Here is an 18,366-nt window from a genome sequence, read left to right as displayed (position 1 = left end):
GTCAGAGGATATCAGGTCCTTATCTCTCCAGATGAGGGGGTCAGATGTTTCAAGGATGCTCCGTGATTCCATCACTGGTGGAATGGACCTAAGATGCAGCACTTTGCATGTCCTCAGTAAACAATGTCCCCTCATCGGAAAGACTGACTCATTGTAAGATGGTAAAAGGTCCCCCATCCTATATCATATCCACATTCAGTTTCCTGTCTCTCCATATGAGGTGTCAAATGTCTCAAGGACTCCCCACGTTTCCATCACGAGAGCAATAAATCTACTGTGTTGAGACACCGGAAAAAATGCTAACGCTATACCATGAGGCAATGAAAGTGTCCATTAGCAAAGGCTTCCTTATCATGCACACTGCATAGAGTTTCGACGATTATTGCAAAAATAAATGAAATTAAAAGGACCGTTTAAAATGTAAGTAAAAATTATAACAGAATTAATGTCAGTATTTGAACAAGAGTAAAAATTTGAAATTTGGATCAACATGAGAAAAAATTATATCAATATATAACCTGAGGTATAAGAAAAGAGAACAAAACATAAACTGAATTATTCCATTGTTATTTACATTTATAGCCATTGAAAAAAAGAGTTGGAGCGACGCTGGCACTTTTCGGGAAAATTTGTCAGCGTCGCTCACAGCGATATTGGCACTCAAAGGGTTAAATGAATTAAATATTTGCAAACTTTTCAGTTTTCATTTCTAATATGACAAATATCAGTATAAATAACCTGCATAAACAAAAGCTTTTTGGTGTCCTCAGTTTTTTTGTAAGAGCATTAAAGGGGTTCTGAGACCAAAATGTTTGAGAATTGCCAAGGTTAAGGTACAAAATCAAATGTAAAAATTTACCAAGTGTTCACCTGTACAGAAATAACATCATCCCAGATATCTGTCTGCACATTGATAAAGAGAGATAAAACTCTAAAGAAAAAGGCAACGTGGCATTGTATCATATACATATATGGAATAAAAACATTTAAATTTTAGTTTCATTTGAATTAACAGTGGTATTAAATGGAAGGAATTGCTGACCTTGAGATGCTTTTTTCACAAGGAATATTAGTTTGTAAAAGATACTCAAAGGTTAAGAAAAAAAGATTATGAAAACCAGTTTCTTACTACACGTTTTAATTTTACACCATTTATTTATTCATTTATTTGATTTTTGTGTATATTTTATTGATTATGCTGTTACAGTTGTCCCAAGTTCTTTTCCCTTAGCTCCCCTCTACCCAGTGACCCCCCTTCCCTCCAGCAGTCCCCCCTCCACCCTTAGTGCATAAAGCTCTTCTCAACATCCCCCTGTCCATTTTCCACCCTCTTATTATGCTTCTTAATTCCTGCACCATTTCCCTCCCTCTCCCTCTTCCCCCTCCCAGCTGCCCTCCCCCAACAATACCCATACCTATGATGCTGTTCCCACTCTAGTTGTCTGCTTAGTTTACCTTTGTTTCCATTCCCTAGCTTCTGTTGTTGATAGTTGTGATACTGTTTTCATTTTAATGTTCATAGTTTTGATCTCCTTTTTCTTAAATAAGTCCCTTTAACATTTCATATAATAATGACTTGGTGATGATGAACTCCTTCAGCTTTACTTTGTCTGGGAAGCACTTATTCTGCCCTTCTATTCTGAATGACAGCTTCACTGGATAGAGTCATCTTGGTGGTAGGTCCTTGTTTTTCATCACCTTGAATACTTCTTGCCAGTCCCTTCTTGCCTGCAAAGTTTCTTTTGAGAAATCAGCTGAGAGTCTTACAGGTACCCCTTTGTAGGTAACTCTCCTCTTCTCTCTTGCTGCTTTTAAGATTCTCTCTTTATCCTTAACCTTTGGCATTTTGATTATGATGTGTCTTGGTGTGGTCCCCCCTGGGTCTAGTTTGTTTGGGACTCTCTGTAGTTCCTGGACCTATATGTCTCTTTCCTTCCCCAAATTAGGGAAATTTTCCTTCATTATTTTTTCACATAATTTTTCAGTTTCTTGCTCTCCCTCTTCACCTTCTGGAAACCCTACGATTCGGATGTTGGCACGTTTACAGCTGTCCCAGAGGTTTCTAAGCGTCTCCTCACTTTTTTTTAAATTTTCATTTCCTCCTTCTGTACTCGTTGACTGTTTCTTCATTCTGTTCCAATTCGTTGATTTGAACGCTGGTTTCCTTTCCTTCACCACTTGTTTCATATGGATTTTCCTTCATTTCAGCCAGGATAGCCTTCATTCTTTCCCCGTCCTGTTTATTCTTTGCTGTCAGAGTTGTGAGCATCCTAATCGCCAGTGCCTTAAACTGTCCCTCTGTTAAGCTCTCTGTCTCCTCATTGGTTAGGCGTGCTACCTGCTCATTGCTTAGTTGTGCCACTGGGACCTGGATCTGCCCCCGCTTCTGGGTGGTACTTCTCTGTCTCCTCATCTTTCTGTGTTTGCCTCTGATTTGGGCAAGGGCTGTCACACCTCTTATAGGGCGCGGAGCCTTAGGTATTCCTTAGTGCTGGCAACCGGGTCACCACGTTTTGGCGCTGTATGTGGGGGAGGGGTCTGAGAGGGAAAAGTGCTGGTTGCCCATGCTTTTCCAGGCACTTCTTCACCTTCCCGTACTAAGCAAGCTGCCTCCTTTTCGAGACTGGCAGCTTCTTCCTCCGCCCCAGCCCCCACTTGATTTCACAGTCAGAAGCAATGCAGCTCTATTTTCCCTGGCTCTGGAACTGCAAGCTGTGTGGTCTAGTTTGGGGCTGGGATCGTTTCTTGGGTTTAAATGGTATGACTTTTTCATCAAGGCTGCTGTTAGCCATGACCGCCTGCCGCTCTTCCGTGAGCTGCGCCGCCTCTAGCCATGCTGCCCGCCCCTCTGTTCCTCTTTCTCTCCATCCTGGCTCTGCCCCTCCTCCCTTTCTGGTTGATTATTTCTTTATTTCTTGCTGGACTTCCCTGTAGTTTTAATTTTTTGTATTTTCTGTTTTGTTTTGTTTTAATTTTGAAGTGGTTGTAAATTTCTTCTTAGCTGTGAAGAAATTTATGAAGCAGCATGTGTATTTATGCCTCCATATTGGCCGGAAGTCCTACACCATATATTTAGAGACCTCTTGCTTGTGAAAGATGAGAAAGTTGGCACACTAGTCTTCTGTATTTAATTCAGTGCTTGTATTAGTCCCTTTGTCACAACTTCTCCATTTCTTAGTTCTTTATTTTTTTATTTATCACTTTATTTGAAATGGTTTTATTGTTCAGTATCCTCCTCAAGAATGAGAATTAGTGGGAATATATTATGTGAGTTTTTGCATGTTTGAGAAAATGTCACCTTCTGTATACTCACAGGAGAGCTTTGGGTTAAGCCCCTCTTTGTCCCAGAGCTTGCAGATACTGCATCACTGTTTCCTGGCTTTGAATGTTACTGTGGAGAAGACTGAATTCAGTTATTTCTTCTTTGTATATGTGCTTTATCTGCGTACATTTCTTTCTTAAACCTAATGTTTTAGTATTGATTACTCTTTATCATGTTTGGGAGGGGCAGAATAAGTTCTTTTATTTTGTATAGTCACATCTTCAGGAAAATTTTCATGTTACAGTTTTGAGTATTTTTTCTGTTGTCTTTTCTAAAATCATTTTATAGCTTCCCCTCATATCATTTTACATGATTTTCTCTAGTCCAGTGCTTCTTAAAAATCAAGTAAGCAAGCATAACAACTGCCCTAGAGACCTTGTAAAAACTCAAATTCCTGGGCCCTTTTCCTTCTGGTTCTACTACAGTAGGTGTGTGTGGGATGGGGCCTGATGATTTGTAATTTCTGACAAGCTCCCAGAGGTGCTGATGATGCAGATCCACAGACCCAGCTTGACTTAGCCCAGTAGTTCTCAAATTTTTGGTCTCTGGGCCCCATTACTCTTTTTAAAAAATTGAGATATAATTGGCATATAACACTGTTAGTTTTAGGTGTACAACATAATGGTTTGATATATGTATATATTGTGAAATGATGACCATAATAGGTCAACATTACCTTACCTAGTTATAAGTTTTTTTCTTGAGATGAGATCTTTTGCATCTCTCTCAGCAACTTTCAACAGTATAGTATTATTAGCTGTAATCATAGTACTGTATGTACATTATATCTCCAGGGCCTATTTATCATAACTGGAAATTTGTACCTTTTGATTCCTTTTATCCATTTTGTCCATCCTCACCCAGGACTCCTTTATTCTTAAAATTATTGAGGTCCTCAAAGAGCTTTGTGAGTTGTATCTATTTATATTAAAAAAGATAATTCACAAGTATTTATTAATTTAAAAATAACATTGAACCCATTATATAAACATATATTTTAACAAAAAATAACTTTTCCAGGAAACAAAAACATTTACCGAGAAGAATAGCATTTTACATCTTTGCAAGTCTCTTTATTTTGTGGCTTTATTTATTTATTTTAAAAAATAATTAATTAATTAATTTTTAGAGAGAAGGGAAGGAAGGGAGAAAGGGAGAGAAATATCGATGTGTGAGAGATACATTGATTGGTTGTCTCTTGCACACCCCCATGTGGGGCCCTGGCCCACAACCCAGGCATGTGCCCTGACTGGGAATTGAACCAGTGACTTTTGGGTTCTCAGGTTGGCACTCAGTACGGCCATACCAGCCAGGGCTGTTTTTTATTTTTTTTTTAATTGTATTTTATTGGTACTACAGTTGTTCCAATATTTCCCTCTTTGCCCCCCTCCACCCAGGACCCGCCTTATCCCCAAACAATCCCTCCACCATTGTTCATGTAGCATGGGTCATGGTATAAGTTCTTCAGATACTCCATTTCCTTTACCCTACTTTACATCCCCCTGGCTATTCTGTAACTGCCTATTTGTACTTCTTAATCCGCTCACCTGTTCTCCCATTCCCCAACACCGTCCTCCCATCTGGCAGCCATCAGAACCCTCTCTGTATCCATGATTATGTCTTTGTTGTTCTTATTTGCTTAGTTTGTTTTTTAGACTCAGTTGTTGATAGGAATGCATGTATTGTCATTTTATTGTTCATAGTTTTGACCTCCTTTTTCTTAGATAAGTCCCTTTAACATTTCATATAATAATGGTTTGGTGATGATTAATTTCTTTAGTTTTTCCTTGTCTGAGAAGCTCTTTATTGGCCCTTCGATTGTAAGTGATAGCTTTGCTGGGTAGAGCAGTCTTGACTTTGAATATTTCTTGCCAATCCCTTCTAGTTTGCAAAGTTTCTTTTGAGAAATCAGCTGACAGTCTCATGGGAGCTCACTTGTAGGTAACTAACTTCCTTTCTCTTGCTGCTTTTAAGATTCTCTCTTTAAATTTAACCTTTGGCATTTTTATTATGATGTGTCTTGGAGTGGGCCACTTTGCATCCATCTTGTTTGGGACTCTGTGCTTCCTGGACTTGCATGTGTATTTCCATCACCAAATTTGGGAAGTTTTATTTCATTATTTTTTCAAATAGATATCCAATTCCTTACTCTTTTCTCCTTCTGGTACCCCTATAATGTGAATGTTGGAACGCTTGAGGTTGCCCCAGAGGCTGCTTATACTATTCTCAGTTTTTTTAAAAATTCTTTTTTCTTCTTGTTCCAATTGGTTGTTTTTTTGCTTCCTTGTGTTCAAAGTCATTGATTTGATTCTCAGCTTCATCTACTCTACTGTTGTTTTCCTGTAAATTGTTCTTTATTTCAATTATGTATCTTTTGTTTCTAACTGGATCTTTTTTATGTTGTTGAGGTCCTCACTAAGTTCCTAGAGCATCCTTATAACCAGTGTTTTGAACTCTGCATCTGATAGGTTGCTTATCTCCATTTTATTTAGTTCTTTTTCTGGAGTTTTGATCTGTTCTTTCATTTGGGCCATGTTTCTTTGTCTCCTCATTTTGGCAGCCTCCCTGTGTTTGTTTCTATGTATTAGGTAGAGCTGCTATGACTCCATGTCTTGGTAGTGTGGCCTGATGTAGTAGGTGTCCTGTAGGGTCTAGTGGCACATCACCCAAGCTGGGTACTCGGATATTTCCTTCTTGTGGGCTGAGTAAACACTCCTCTTTTAGTTGAGCTTTAATTGCTGTTGGCAGGTCAATGAGAGGGGTTTACCCAGGCCAGTCAGCTGAAAGGACTGGCTGTGACCACTGACCACCAACCTCTGTCCTCTGGAGGTTCAGATGTGCAGGATCAGGGTGGTTTCCTGAGCAGTGCAGGCCAGTGTCAGCCCCCACCTATATTTTGCCTGGAGATCCCCAGGTGAAGTCATGCTGTGAATCTAGACTGGCTGCTGTTAGTGCTGGGCCTGGGGCCATTTAGCAAGAGGTAGGGGCTGCTGGGTGCTCACTGAGACCAACTGTTGCTTGTTTGAGAAGATTTAGGAAGTTGTGAAGCATGAGCCAAAACCAGCCAAAAGTCTCTGTTAACATCTTGGGTGGGCCGATAATTTGAGCCTCAGGGGATCTCCAGGGCAGGGCAAACAGTGTTAACCCGGTTGATGAAGTCTCATATGGCACTGGCCTGGTGGGTCTGTGGCTTTGTAGGGGGAGGGTTCAATAAAGGGACGGTGGCCTTTTTGTCTGGGAGAAAGCTGTCTCCCAGCTCTTGCCTTGATGCTAGACCCTGCACATCTCTCCTTTATGCCACTGGTGCCTCTCAGGCTGCTACCCTGGTGCTGGAGCTCAGAGGGTGTGAGTCTGAGTAGGTGAGCCCACGTGTGGGTTCTTTAAGAGGAACTGCTTGGAACTCCAGAAGTTACTTCCACCGATTCAATCCCTGCTGATTTTTGCAGCCAGAAGTTATGGGGACTTGTCTTCCTGTCACTGGAACCCTGGGCTGGGAGGCCTGGTGTGGGGCTGAGACTCCTCGCTCCTGAGATACCCTTTCCGAATTTTTACCCACCACATGTGGGTGTGGGACCAGCCTGTTCCACATCTTCATCTCTCCTACCAGTCTGGGTAGATGTGGTTTCTTTATTTTCGTAGTTGTTGGACTTGCATTCAACTCAATTTCTGAGGGTTCTGAGTGGTGGTGGTTCTATAATTTAATTGTAATTTGATGTGGTTGTGCCAGGAGGTGAGCCGTGTTTACCTCTGCTGCCATCTTGACTGGAAATCCACTCTGGCTTACTGAAAGAGCTTTTGCTTCCTTTCTGTTGGATGTCACAGGTAATGTAATCTCTGGAAAGCTCTGTTGTACACTTGTGAGATAGTAAAAGTGAGAAAACAAAATAACATTACAGGATTCTTTTAAAGCTAATTTTGAATTTGTGAACTCTCTTAAGGGTCTTGGGGACTCCCCTAAGGGGTTCCTGGACCAAACTTTGAGAACTGCTGCTTCATAGCAATCTTAGTTTGTTTGTTTGAAGGAGAATTAATTAAATTGGTTTGTAAGAGATTTGATTGGGTAGATCTTAAATGCCTTTTGTATTTTCAGGTGACTTACTAAGCAACCTGTTGCAGAGTCCTAGTTCGGCCAAATTGTTGAATCAGCCAATCCCCATCCTCGATGTGGAGAGTGAGTATATCTGTTCCCTGGCCTTGGAGTGCCTGGCTCATCTCTTCAGTTGGATTCCTCTGTCTGCCAGCATCACCCCGTCCCTCCTTACCACCATCTTCCACTTTGCGCGCTTTGGCTGTGACATCCGGGCCAGAAAGATGGCATCAGTTAACGGCAGCAGCCAGAACTGTGTGTTGGGTCAGGAGCGCGGCCGGCTTGGGGTCCTGGCCATGTCCTGCATCAATGAACTCATGTCCAAGAACTGTGTGCCTATGGAATTTGAGGAGTATTTACTGCGTATGTTCCAGCAGACTTTCTACCTCCTGCAGAAAATCACCAAGGATAATAATGCCCACATGGTGAAGAGCAGGCTGGAAGAACTGGATGAGAGGTAATGAAAACAGGTGTGAACTTGGCTTTGCCCTGAGAACGGGCCTTGACTAATTATCACGGTGTTCTGCATGGTGTCTGTAATCCTCTTTGGTTCCAAAATGTGGGGCTCCTCGTGAAGAACTGAAAGGTAGGTGTGTACCAGTAAGTCTGAGTTTAGTTGGAAGGGCTAGGGTGGTTAGGGGCAGTGAGGTGAGTTTGAAAAGTGATTGTGATTTGTATAGGTTTGTTGTCTTTTTCCCCCATCCATCTCCTGTCCTCCCTTCCTCCCCTCCTTCCTCACTATTTGCTTGCAGGTTTGAGGTGTTGCAGGAACTGAGACTACTGATCATGCGTAGCCGAGAACAGGAGAGGAGGTCCGTGGAGGTATAGGACTTACCATCTCCCTTTCTCGCTTGGTGTGGCTTGTCAGTTTTAACTATCTGACTTTTCCCTGGTGGACATCAGGCAGCGCATATGAGTATTGTTGTGCTATAAGTTTCACACAGATGGCAAGTTTTCATGAAGACAAAGAGCTATTAATGTGGGCACAGGCTAATGTGGCACAGGCACCTGTGTTTGTTTGTTATTGTCCTTTTGAATGGAGTCTAAAATGACCTAGTTTTTCTTCCTTAAGTGCCCTAAAGGATGAGTCCATCACAGAACCTGTCCTGAGGCACGGTCTCATTTATTTCCCTTGTAGATAAGTTATTTATCTGTCTCACAACTCACTAATATGATGCTTTTGCAGGGTAAAAACAAGAGGGGAAATTGAAACTTAAATTAACAACATCATGTTGACTGTTCAGAAACTTCCAAGCAGATACATTATGTTGAATTAGTAAATATGTATAAATTGCTTAGCAGTCAAAGTTAATATTTAAATCAGTTTTCCTTGGCTTGTTTTTTGTTATGAAGCTATATAGAGTTCATTCATTTCCTTTTCCTTAGACTAAATAACAATATAAAGTGCCTAAAGTTAAGATGGTTTTAGTGCCTTTTAAATTTAACAACTTTAGTAAGTTTTAATAAAGTTAAAAAATTGGTTTATAAGATTATTTTGGTTTGCTTCATTGTAAGCAAGCTTTGTGTAAAATTTTCTCAGTATAATCACAGAAAACTTAATCTGCTGTGGTAATATGTTTTATTTTTTATTATTTGGTAATTGCTTTGTATGTAAATTCAAAGGTATCAGTATTCAAACACAATTTTATATTTTTTCTAGCTTGGGTTAAGAAAGGCTCTATGAAAACATGTTAAAAAGAAAATTAGCTGCTTGTACGAAGCATCAAATGTCAGTTGTTTTGATTTTTACTTGTAGCATAAAGTTTGTTATGGCTTACCTTCAGGTGGTATAGAAATGTTGTCATGGATTATCTTTGCACTGATTTTGTTACTTGTAACTTTTATGCTCTTGGTTTTATATTTTAATTCTATGCTTCCTATTGCCCCGTGAAAGCTGAGAGGTGCCTGGAAGCAGAAAGGTGACATAAACGATACTGTGTGCTTGCTTCCTGGCTCTCGGGCCCCTACCACTAATTCTAAACAGCTAAGTCCGTTCTCGGTTGTTTAGGAGCTACTTAACCAGGTCCTGTGCTTCTCTTCTCCACTACTGCCTTTTTTCTAACTTTCCACTGCTCATTAGCACCTGTACCAGAAGGTGGGCAAGGGAAAGAAAATGAGGTGAAGTAAAATTTGTAGTTTTAACTACTGAACAGCCTTGTTTGTATTCTTTAAAAAAAATGGGTTGGGGAGTAAAATAAAATTGAAATTGCATGATATTTTACCCGTGACTTCTCTTTATTCTTTTATGGGTGGTAGGGAATTGAGTGCATCTTTCTGAAGAACAGTAAACAGGTTTGTGACTTTGAAAATCCATTTAAAAATATAATGTAATAAGCAGATCAAGGAATGAGGAGTTCCTGCTCATTGAGTATTGGTGACTAAAGACATCAGAGAGAAGTCTCTTTTTACTTTTCTGTCTCTAAAAACAGTTGATTTTAGTGCCTTACTGTTTTTCAAGTATTTGACCTCAAGATCCTTATCAGACAAATCGATGTTATTACAGCTGCAAAGAAGTTTACATATGTGTGGAGGTCAGACCCTCCATGTCCTCAGGGTAATAGGTCCCAAGAACAATATGGGGCATTTTTTTTTATGGCCTAATTTTGCTCCTTCTGAGTTATAGTCTTCTTCTCCCCTTTTATTATTTCATATATCTGTGCTTTAAAAATAGTTTTTTTTGCAGTTAGGAGTTTTAGAATTGGTTATAACCATTATTTAATTTTTGGCTAGGGCCTGTTATGTCTTTATCTTTTTTTTATTGGTCTTTGTGATTTATAGAGATATGTCCATCTCATTTTCTAATCACCTTTTGGTATTTAGGGGCTTAAAATGACAGTTTCTGAAATGTGAGCGTGTTGATGTGCTGTGTATTTAATAACAAAGTCTCTTATCCTTGCAGCTGTGACCCACACTCTTCTGTGAAATGACTTTTTGAATACAAATGATTGGGGAGTCACTGTGATGTGAAAAGAGCACTGAGTTGGGAGTGGATGGTAGTCCCATTCTGCCATGCGCTGGCTGAGTGACCTTGGGCCGATCACTTTGTCTATCTGGGCCTCTGTAAAATGAAGCATCAGATTGAATTGTTCCAAAGCTTTTCCAGCTCTGGCAGCCTTCTTCCCTTAGTTTTGAAATCACTTTGGAGTGGATTGGGATATACTGTGTTTAATTACCACCCTGAGCTAATTAAACACAGGGCAGGCTTGAATATATCTTACCTGGATGCCATGCCTTTTGTATAGCCTTGCTTTGTTTTTTATTTTTGTGTGTGTGTTTTTAGCACATTTATTTTAATAGTTTGGCCTCCTAGCAAAGAAAGCCAGCCTTCCAGACCTGCCACATTGAAATGACACACATGATTTGCCCATTGACTTTTAGTACCATATCCTTTCACTTTAATTGGGCCATACCACTAATGAGTTAGAAAATATGAGAGCACTAGCTTTTAAGATGCTTAGTAGATGGTGTTTGAAGATTAAAGTTGCTTTTCTGCTATGTTTCAGGTGGTAATGGGATGAAAGGTTGCCTGACCTGTAGGTAATTGTCACAGGCCTTTATCTTTTTGACTGAAAGTATAAATCTGTATAGTTATTTACTGAAATAAATTTGGATTGAATTTGAGTTTTCTTCTAAGGAGGTGGCTGTGTGTCTTATTGTCACCTTTTGTCTTGTCTTATTTAGCTACATTGAGAAGTTTACTGACTTTCTGCGGCTCTTTGTGAGTGTTCACCTAAGAAGAATCGAGTCCTACTCCCAGTTTCCTGTGGTGGAGTTTTTGACACTTTTGTTTAAGTACACATTTCATCAGGTAATGCAACAGAACCGCCCATCCCTTCCTCTCCCCAAAGTCTACTTTGTTATTTCAGGAGAAAGAACTACTTATTTCCCAAACATTTATATAGTGCTTACTATGTGAAGGTAAACACATTTATCCTTCATAGCAACCCTATGAGGTAGGTATTATTATTGTCATTATCTCAGTTTTACAGATAAATAAGCTGAGGCACAGAGAACTTGCTCAGGGTCATACAGTAAGCGATGGAGTCAGGATTTGAACCCATACAGTCTATACTCTCAACAACTAAGATGTTGAAGAAGCATAATATAGAAAAACTCTGAAATTAGAGCCTTTAGTTCTATAATTGTCACTAAAACTTTCCACAAGGAGATTATAAAGAGGGAAGCTCTCAATGAGAATTAAGTTTTGGTGGATCCAATTCCCCCCCGCCCCCAACAAATATTTTCAAGAGCTAGGCGTATAACCCTCAAAGCTCTCGCCTGCATTGAATTTACATTTTAGTGACCCAGTATTTTTTATTTGTATATATTTTAACAGCTTTGCTGAGGTAAAGTTTATATACTACTGTATTCACCCATTGTAATTGTACACTTAGGCGATGACCAGTACATTTACAGATTTGGGCAGTCATTGCCGCAGTCCCGTTGTAGACATTTCATTCATACCCCGTCCCTTGTGCCCATTTGTGTATGTTTTTAAAGTCAGCTTTTTATTGAAATATCACAGACATAACAGAGAAGTACGTAAGTCATACAATTACAGCTTGATGTATTTTTCCAAAATGAACAAACCACGTAACCACCACGTAAGTAAAAAAAGGAACATGACCAGCACCCTTCAGAAATCCCCTCATGTATCTTCCCAATTACTTCCCTCTCATTTCTCCCTAGAAATAACCCCAATACTGACTTTAACATCCCAGATTAGTTTTACCTGTTTTAGAACTTCTCTAAATGGAAACATACAAGGTATATTTATTTTGTCTGGCTTTTTTCACTTAGTATTGTTTGTGAAAGTCATCTGTGCTATGTGGCAGTAGTTTGTTGTTTTTCATTGCTTTATAGTAAGTCATTATCTGGAAATCTATTCCACTGCTTATTTGGGCGGCTTTCAGTTTTGGTGCCTGGGAATCATGCTGCACTGAACATTTTTTGCACAGATTTTTAGTGTACATATGTAGCTCTTTCTGTAGGTAGATACTACGGATGAAATTGCCAGTGAGAGCACTGGATTTTATAAGGAGACTTGCATGGTTATTTAAACCACCACTACTGTTACAGCTTAATGAGGCTAGAGGAGAGGCAAGGGTCTAGGCTGGGAAGGGATGTGTACGTGATGGGGGACTTGGAGTAAGGGTTTAGTGTGCGAGCCAGCCTTTCTCAAAGAGGCACTTGGCATGTAAGTCAGAGCATCTAGTGGTGAGGGAGAACCTTCTGGGGAACGAGGAAGGGTGAGGTGGAGGAGGATGACCACAGTCTGACAGTGGGGCCCAGTGAGTGCAGGGCACAAGGAAGACATGCTGAGCTCACCAGGCCTAAGAAGGAGTAGTGAGGTGTCAGAGGGTGAGGCCGTGAAAGGCAAGGAGGTGTCAGAGGTGGGAAAGTTTTGAAACAGGTACAGAGAAATTTTAAAGGGACCAGGAGAAAAGAAATAAAAGAGAGAAAAGGAGCCAGTGCTTACATCAGAAAGAAAGGGTCTTTTGGGGGAAAATGGAATGAAAATGTCTTGCATTTTTTTCTTCGTGTGTAAAAAGGGGTACTTTAGTATATATGGTATAGAAGAAAGCTAAAAGAATGTGTTAAAGTGTGCACGTCTTAGGACTGCTTTTTTGGATTTGGACTCAAAAGTTTTGTGCTGGGCTCTGGTTATTTCTGTTAGGCCTGTGTCTTGGAAAGGTTTTTAATTTCACTTGAATTCCATTTTCTCACCTAAGGGAGATAGACTGCAGTGGGCATCTTCAGGGTCTTCCCCAGTGTTCATGTTTTATGATTCTTTCACCAGAATCCTACATGTTAGTTTTCCATTGAATTGAAAGTGGTAGTTTTATATAAATGTATACCATATTTATACACTTGGAGAAGAAATAGCTATAGTATGAAGCAAACCACAAGCTTCTTTCTTCCTCCTTTACCTGCAGGTCTCTGTCAGCCGAGCTCCCTTCTGCTTTCCTGGCCTCTCCTGTGTGAAGACCTTTCTCTCTGGGCGCAGGCTCTTGGACTGTGGTGTCCTTTGGTCCAGGCAGAGGCAGATTCTGAGCACTGGGCAGAGGGGCAGGAACCTGGAAGGTGCTGTGTGCAGTTTACTGTAGGGTAGGCAGCCCTTTGCTGGAGGGGCAGAGTGGAGAAAAGATGGCAGGCCACATTCTAGGGTCAGAAGCTTGTAGTAGGGGAGTTTTGGGGCGTAAGATTTAAGAATTAGAAATTAAGTGCTCTCTAGAGAAAGCTTTAAGTTCTCATCTACTCATAGTGGGAACTTACTTTATTATAGTTTAATTATTTGTAAAGTGGGAAAATATGTCTCATCTTGTCTAGAGGGTTATTATGGGTGTACTCAATATTTTTGCCTTCTGTTTCTAAAATTCAAAAAAAGTTTAGTACTGATAAATATATTTTGAAGGAATAGTAATAAGATAAAGATGGTATTGGCAGCTTCCTTTTAGTAGTTTCTCTCTTCCATTTCTTTTCCTGCATTGTTTGTTTCACCTAAATGTTTCGCTGCAGTCCCTCCAGCCACTAGTGCTCACCAGGTGTTTGCCTGCACTGTCACTCTCCTTTCTTGCTGAGTCCTTGCAGTGTCTGTGTAAGCATATGGTTACTGTCTTCCTGCTCCTTCTGTTACTGCATCATTACCAATTGCTTCTCAGTCTTGCATTTTTTCACTTTGCCCCTTCTTCCTGAAACTCACTGAGATAGTATGGCACCGGGGTGGGGGAGGGCTCTGGACCAGTGTTAAGATCCATGTTTTAGTCTGTTTCTGTTCCTTATCTTGTCACTTTGGGCAGGCCACTCCTGAGCCTTGGCTTCTTTATCTGTAAAATGGGAAGAAGAAAAATAACATCTGTCCAGTTTCCAGGACTATTGTGAAGATCATATAGGCCAATGCAAATGACAAATAACCACTGCAGACCGCTGGAGATAAGAGTGGTGTCATTAGTTTCTTAAACTTGTCAGGATCTTCAGTGATTAATTATCCTTGGATCTAATAAGTAAATCCTGTTACAGACACATTTTAAAAATGGGTCTATGAGAGTTCTGAAAGGTTGGAGGACTTTAAAAGTGCAGTCAGCCTATCATCTTTATGACCTTAATGCTCTGTGCCCACAGCAGTTGTCAAAGGCCAGATTATGGGCTGGGCGTAAACAAGGTCTCACAGTGGGGCCTGCATGAATGGATGTGAAAGGCAGTGTTTCAGGTCCTGCTGAGGGTGTATCTGCAGACCTTCTTTTCCAGCGTTGAGACACATAGTAAATTTTCAAAGGCACGGGGAAGATGTGTAATTACAAAGGCCTTTTACGTTGCCATAAATACCTGGATTTCTGTGTGGAGGGAGTTGGTGAGTATTTTCAAACCAAGGAAGGAGAACTGGGTGACTTACTTGAGGGAAGCTCAGCAAGTCAAAGCCAGGACAAGACTATATTCCCTGGCTGTGCAAGTCAAGTGCCTGCCCAACAGCTCCCCATCTTATTTCCACATGGCTTGTCAGTTCTCTTTCCTGCTCATTTATCTGCTTTATGTCATGTCTTGGACATCCTGGGTTTTGCGAAGTATAAAGTGGAGACAGGAAGCACCTTTTGTTTTCTGAGGACGCCCTGTCAGTAGTCCTGACGGAGCTGCAGTCAGTCGTCTCGTTCCAGGACTGCCCAGCGAGCTTGTGAGCTTGGAGTCCGCTGTTTCTTAAGTTACAGTTTTCTGTCTTAGACTCAGCCAGGTACAGAACTTCCACTGCATGCTGCCACCCGTATTAGTTACTTCTTGAGCAAATTCCATTCATGCCCATGTAAACTTCTAAATTTTCTTGGGGATCAGAAATGGAAGGAAAACTGATCCAAGATGATGTTGTTATTTCTTCCCACATCTGATCCTGCTACCAGTTATGTGGTTCAACCAAGCAATCACAAGTGAAACCAGAGTTCTTGTAGGTAGCAAGAATTTGAGTGGGTATGTAAGGGATTGGGGGACCACAAGTTGAAACTGAATATGTGTGAGAAGGATTAGACATTGGAGAGTATAATGCCTGGATTTTGTATGAAATAGAAGCTCAAAGCTCTTTGGAGAGTCAGTGCAGCCACACAAATGGTCCTGCACTAGGATCCTACAAAGACTTTCTCTCCTTTTCTCACTTTGTCCTTATCAGCGCTGGGTTAGAGGGTGCTGTTAGCCTTTTGGACACTCCTCCTTTTGCAGGTGAGGTAATGCCTGAGAGTCGGACTGAACAAGCTCATTTTCAGTCGGTTATATAGGGAGATTGCAGTGGTCTTTCCTAATGTTCAAATGTGTAAGCTTGGCACCTTTGGAGCCACTGAGACTTACCTTCAGTTCTGTAATAGCATGTAGTGGAAAGAGCATTTGGTGGGGGTAAACGGGTCTGCTCCTCCCCCTGACCTTGAATAAATCATTTCTCTGAATCTCAGTTTCTTTCTCTATAAAACAGAATTGAACGGGATGATCTGTAAGAGTCCTCCTCACCATAGTCTTGGATTTTAAGATTGCTGTTCTCTTGGCTTATTTTGTAACTCACTTTGTCCCACATAGTATCTCCCTAACGATGTGTTCCATGCTACCCTTGTCTTGTTAGGTTCAACAGGGCCCAATTGTGAAGACCAACTAAAAGACACCAGTGTGGTGACCAGGAAGTTGAGGGACTCTAGGCTTATGGTGTAGCATTCTGGTAATAGTAAACTGGTAGGTGTATGTCTAAGGAGTATTTACATTAAGTAATTTCATTATCTGGATTTCTTTTGTACCATAGCCTACTCATGAAGGTTACTTCTCTTGTTTGGATATCTGGACACTCTTTTTGGACTACCTGACAAGTAAAATTAAAAGTCGTCTGGGAGACAAGGAAGCAGTTCTCAACAGGTAAACCCCAGAAATGTTGATAACTAGAAATAGCTGTTTTTGCTGTTTTTTTCTTATGGCCTGAAGGGTCGACGATGCAACTAGAGCTCTTCAGTGAAACTGAGTCACATAAGCTGTTTAGGTAGTAATGCCTTTGAATATTTTCTTCTATCTCCCCCTTAATATCTCATTTTTTGAGAACACTTTTCTGATTAAAAATGTAATATGTATTGTTAATTTTTTTAGGTGTGATAATGCTCTGTTGTTTTCCTTTTAATGGTATTACTGAAGTATTTCATTGGCTGAAACAATATGACATCTAGGATTTACTTTAAAATATTCCACTGGGAATAGAGGGGAGAGGCCTGGGTTGGCCATGTGTTGATAATCGATGTTGAACTTAATTAGTAGGCACTTGGGGCTCATTGTATTCCTGTTCCTTTTGTGTCTGAAAATTTCCTAAATAAGGTAATAAATACTTGTAATGAAAAAAGAATTCATTTTAGAAACCAGCATAAGATAAAAAAATATATAAAAATAAATTACCTTTAATTCCACAATCCAGAGACAATTACTTTTGTACTTTTATAATTGTATTTTTTGTAAATAGAAAATGGGGAAATATTTTCCCCCCACATTTCTTAAGCTCATTTTTCTTTCCCATGGGCGGAAAGTGTGTTTCCTACACACACTAATTTATCTAGAATGCTTCGTACATTGTAAAGCTCAGTATGTCGTATCAGTGGTTGGTGGTAGAGATTGTGGACATCCTTTCCCTTGAAATGTGCCAAAAGGAGGTGGTGAGGAGGATCCCTGCCTGGGAAGAGGTTGGACAGAACCTCTAAAACCCTTCCTATTGCTGACATTTTATGAGCTTTTAAAATTATAAATAGAATACTTGCATTTCAGGTTTGCACTTTTCTTCCCAAATATTATTTTTGTGATTGCAAAATAGCTTCCAAGTTGCTCTGGTGCCAGTTGTAGTAGATCCATGTATCAGAAATCTATTACACAACAGCAGATCCTGTTTTTGGTGTATTTGCCAACTGTAAGTAATTGTGTTTTTGAACAAGATTCTTCAAAGGAAAGGTACTTCTGCTAAAATCTCTTTGGATGCCCAACAATCACATCCTTTGGTCCTGGGACTGTGCCTGATTTTACTATATTTAGTGGTAGATATTGTTTCACATCTTTCAGACTTGTTGGAAGAATAAACTGGGGAAATGATTAATATGCAGGTGCTTTTTCAAGCACAGTACAGATGTGTGGAGAATAAGGTTTCATTGACAAAATGTACACTAGCAGGTTATAAAATATACACTGTGCAGATTATTGTACCAATAGAAGGAACGATGTTGTAGAGTTTAAATTCTTTTTCTGATTCATGGTAGTAATGTTACCTTTGGTCAGGTTCTATGCTGACCACAGTTCCTCTTGCAAAATTAGCATACTGATATCTGTCTTTAAGGATGGTTAGGCTTCCATAAAATCATGTATATAAAATACCTGGCATAACACCTAGCATATATTAGACAGTGAATGGTTGCATTGATGACCCCAACAGTAATACTGTTGTAATAGATGATGTTGTTGCTGTTTGGCTATGGTGGTATCCATGGAGTTAAGTGACAGGGCCCCTGGATAGCCTAAAGGCTTTCAGTCTTCCTACTGATGTTGACCTGTCTGCCCAGCTGTCTGTCATCTGATATCACAGTTGTCAGTGGTTCTGGCTGACCACTTTTAACACTAGGGATTTTTCTCATTCATCATTTGAATATCATCCTAAAGAGGCTTTGTAATTTTTCATGACTTTTTAAAAAAACATACATGTATAACACTTTTATGCCTTTAAAGAACAAAAATACCCAAACCCAAAACATTCAAAGCAGGTCTGTAGTTTACGCTGTTAAAGAGTAACTGTCTCTGAAGGCCTGCTAGTCCATCAGATACCCCTTAGCGGTCTAGGGAGGTAGATTGCCCTAGAACTGTGCGTAAGGAAGTCCAGTGGGGTCCACAGAGAAAATAGTTGAACTTTAACTGATGAGTTTCATCTGTCCCCCTTTTTACACTAAAGATTTATACAAGTGCGTGCTGAAAAGTT

General features: G+C 40.2%; 1 protein-coding gene across 3 annotated transcripts in view; it reads left to right on the top strand.

The window, feature by feature from the left end:
- Positions 1-18,366, top strand: part of XPO6 (exportin 6) — a 130,824-nt gene that overhangs the window by 66,348 nt on the left and 46,110 nt on the right. For 2 of the 3 annotated variants that reach the window (XM_090277427.1, XM_090277428.1), the window contains 3 exons: positions 7,413-7,866; positions 11,091-11,217; positions 16,177-16,286. In XM_090277427.1, the coding sequence (XP_090133553.1) occupies positions 7,413-7,866; positions 11,091-11,217; positions 16,177-16,286 (691 nt within the window). Of the gene's footprint in view, positions 1-7,412; positions 7,867-8,161; positions 8,232-9,303; positions 9,329-10,912; positions 10,947-11,090; positions 11,218-16,176; positions 16,287-18,366 lie in introns of all 3 variants that reach the window. The other variant, XM_090277429.1, reaches the window with a different exon arrangement.

The sequence above is a fragment of the Furipterus horrens genome, unplaced genomic scaffold, assembly GCF_987537825.1.
Source record: "Furipterus horrens unplaced genomic scaffold, mFurHor1.1.pri manual_scaffold_5, whole genome shotgun sequence".
Lineage (NCBI taxonomy): Eukaryota > Metazoa > Chordata > Mammalia > Chiroptera > Furipteridae > Furipterus > Furipterus horrens.
This window is presented reverse-complemented; position numbering and strand designations above follow the sequence as displayed.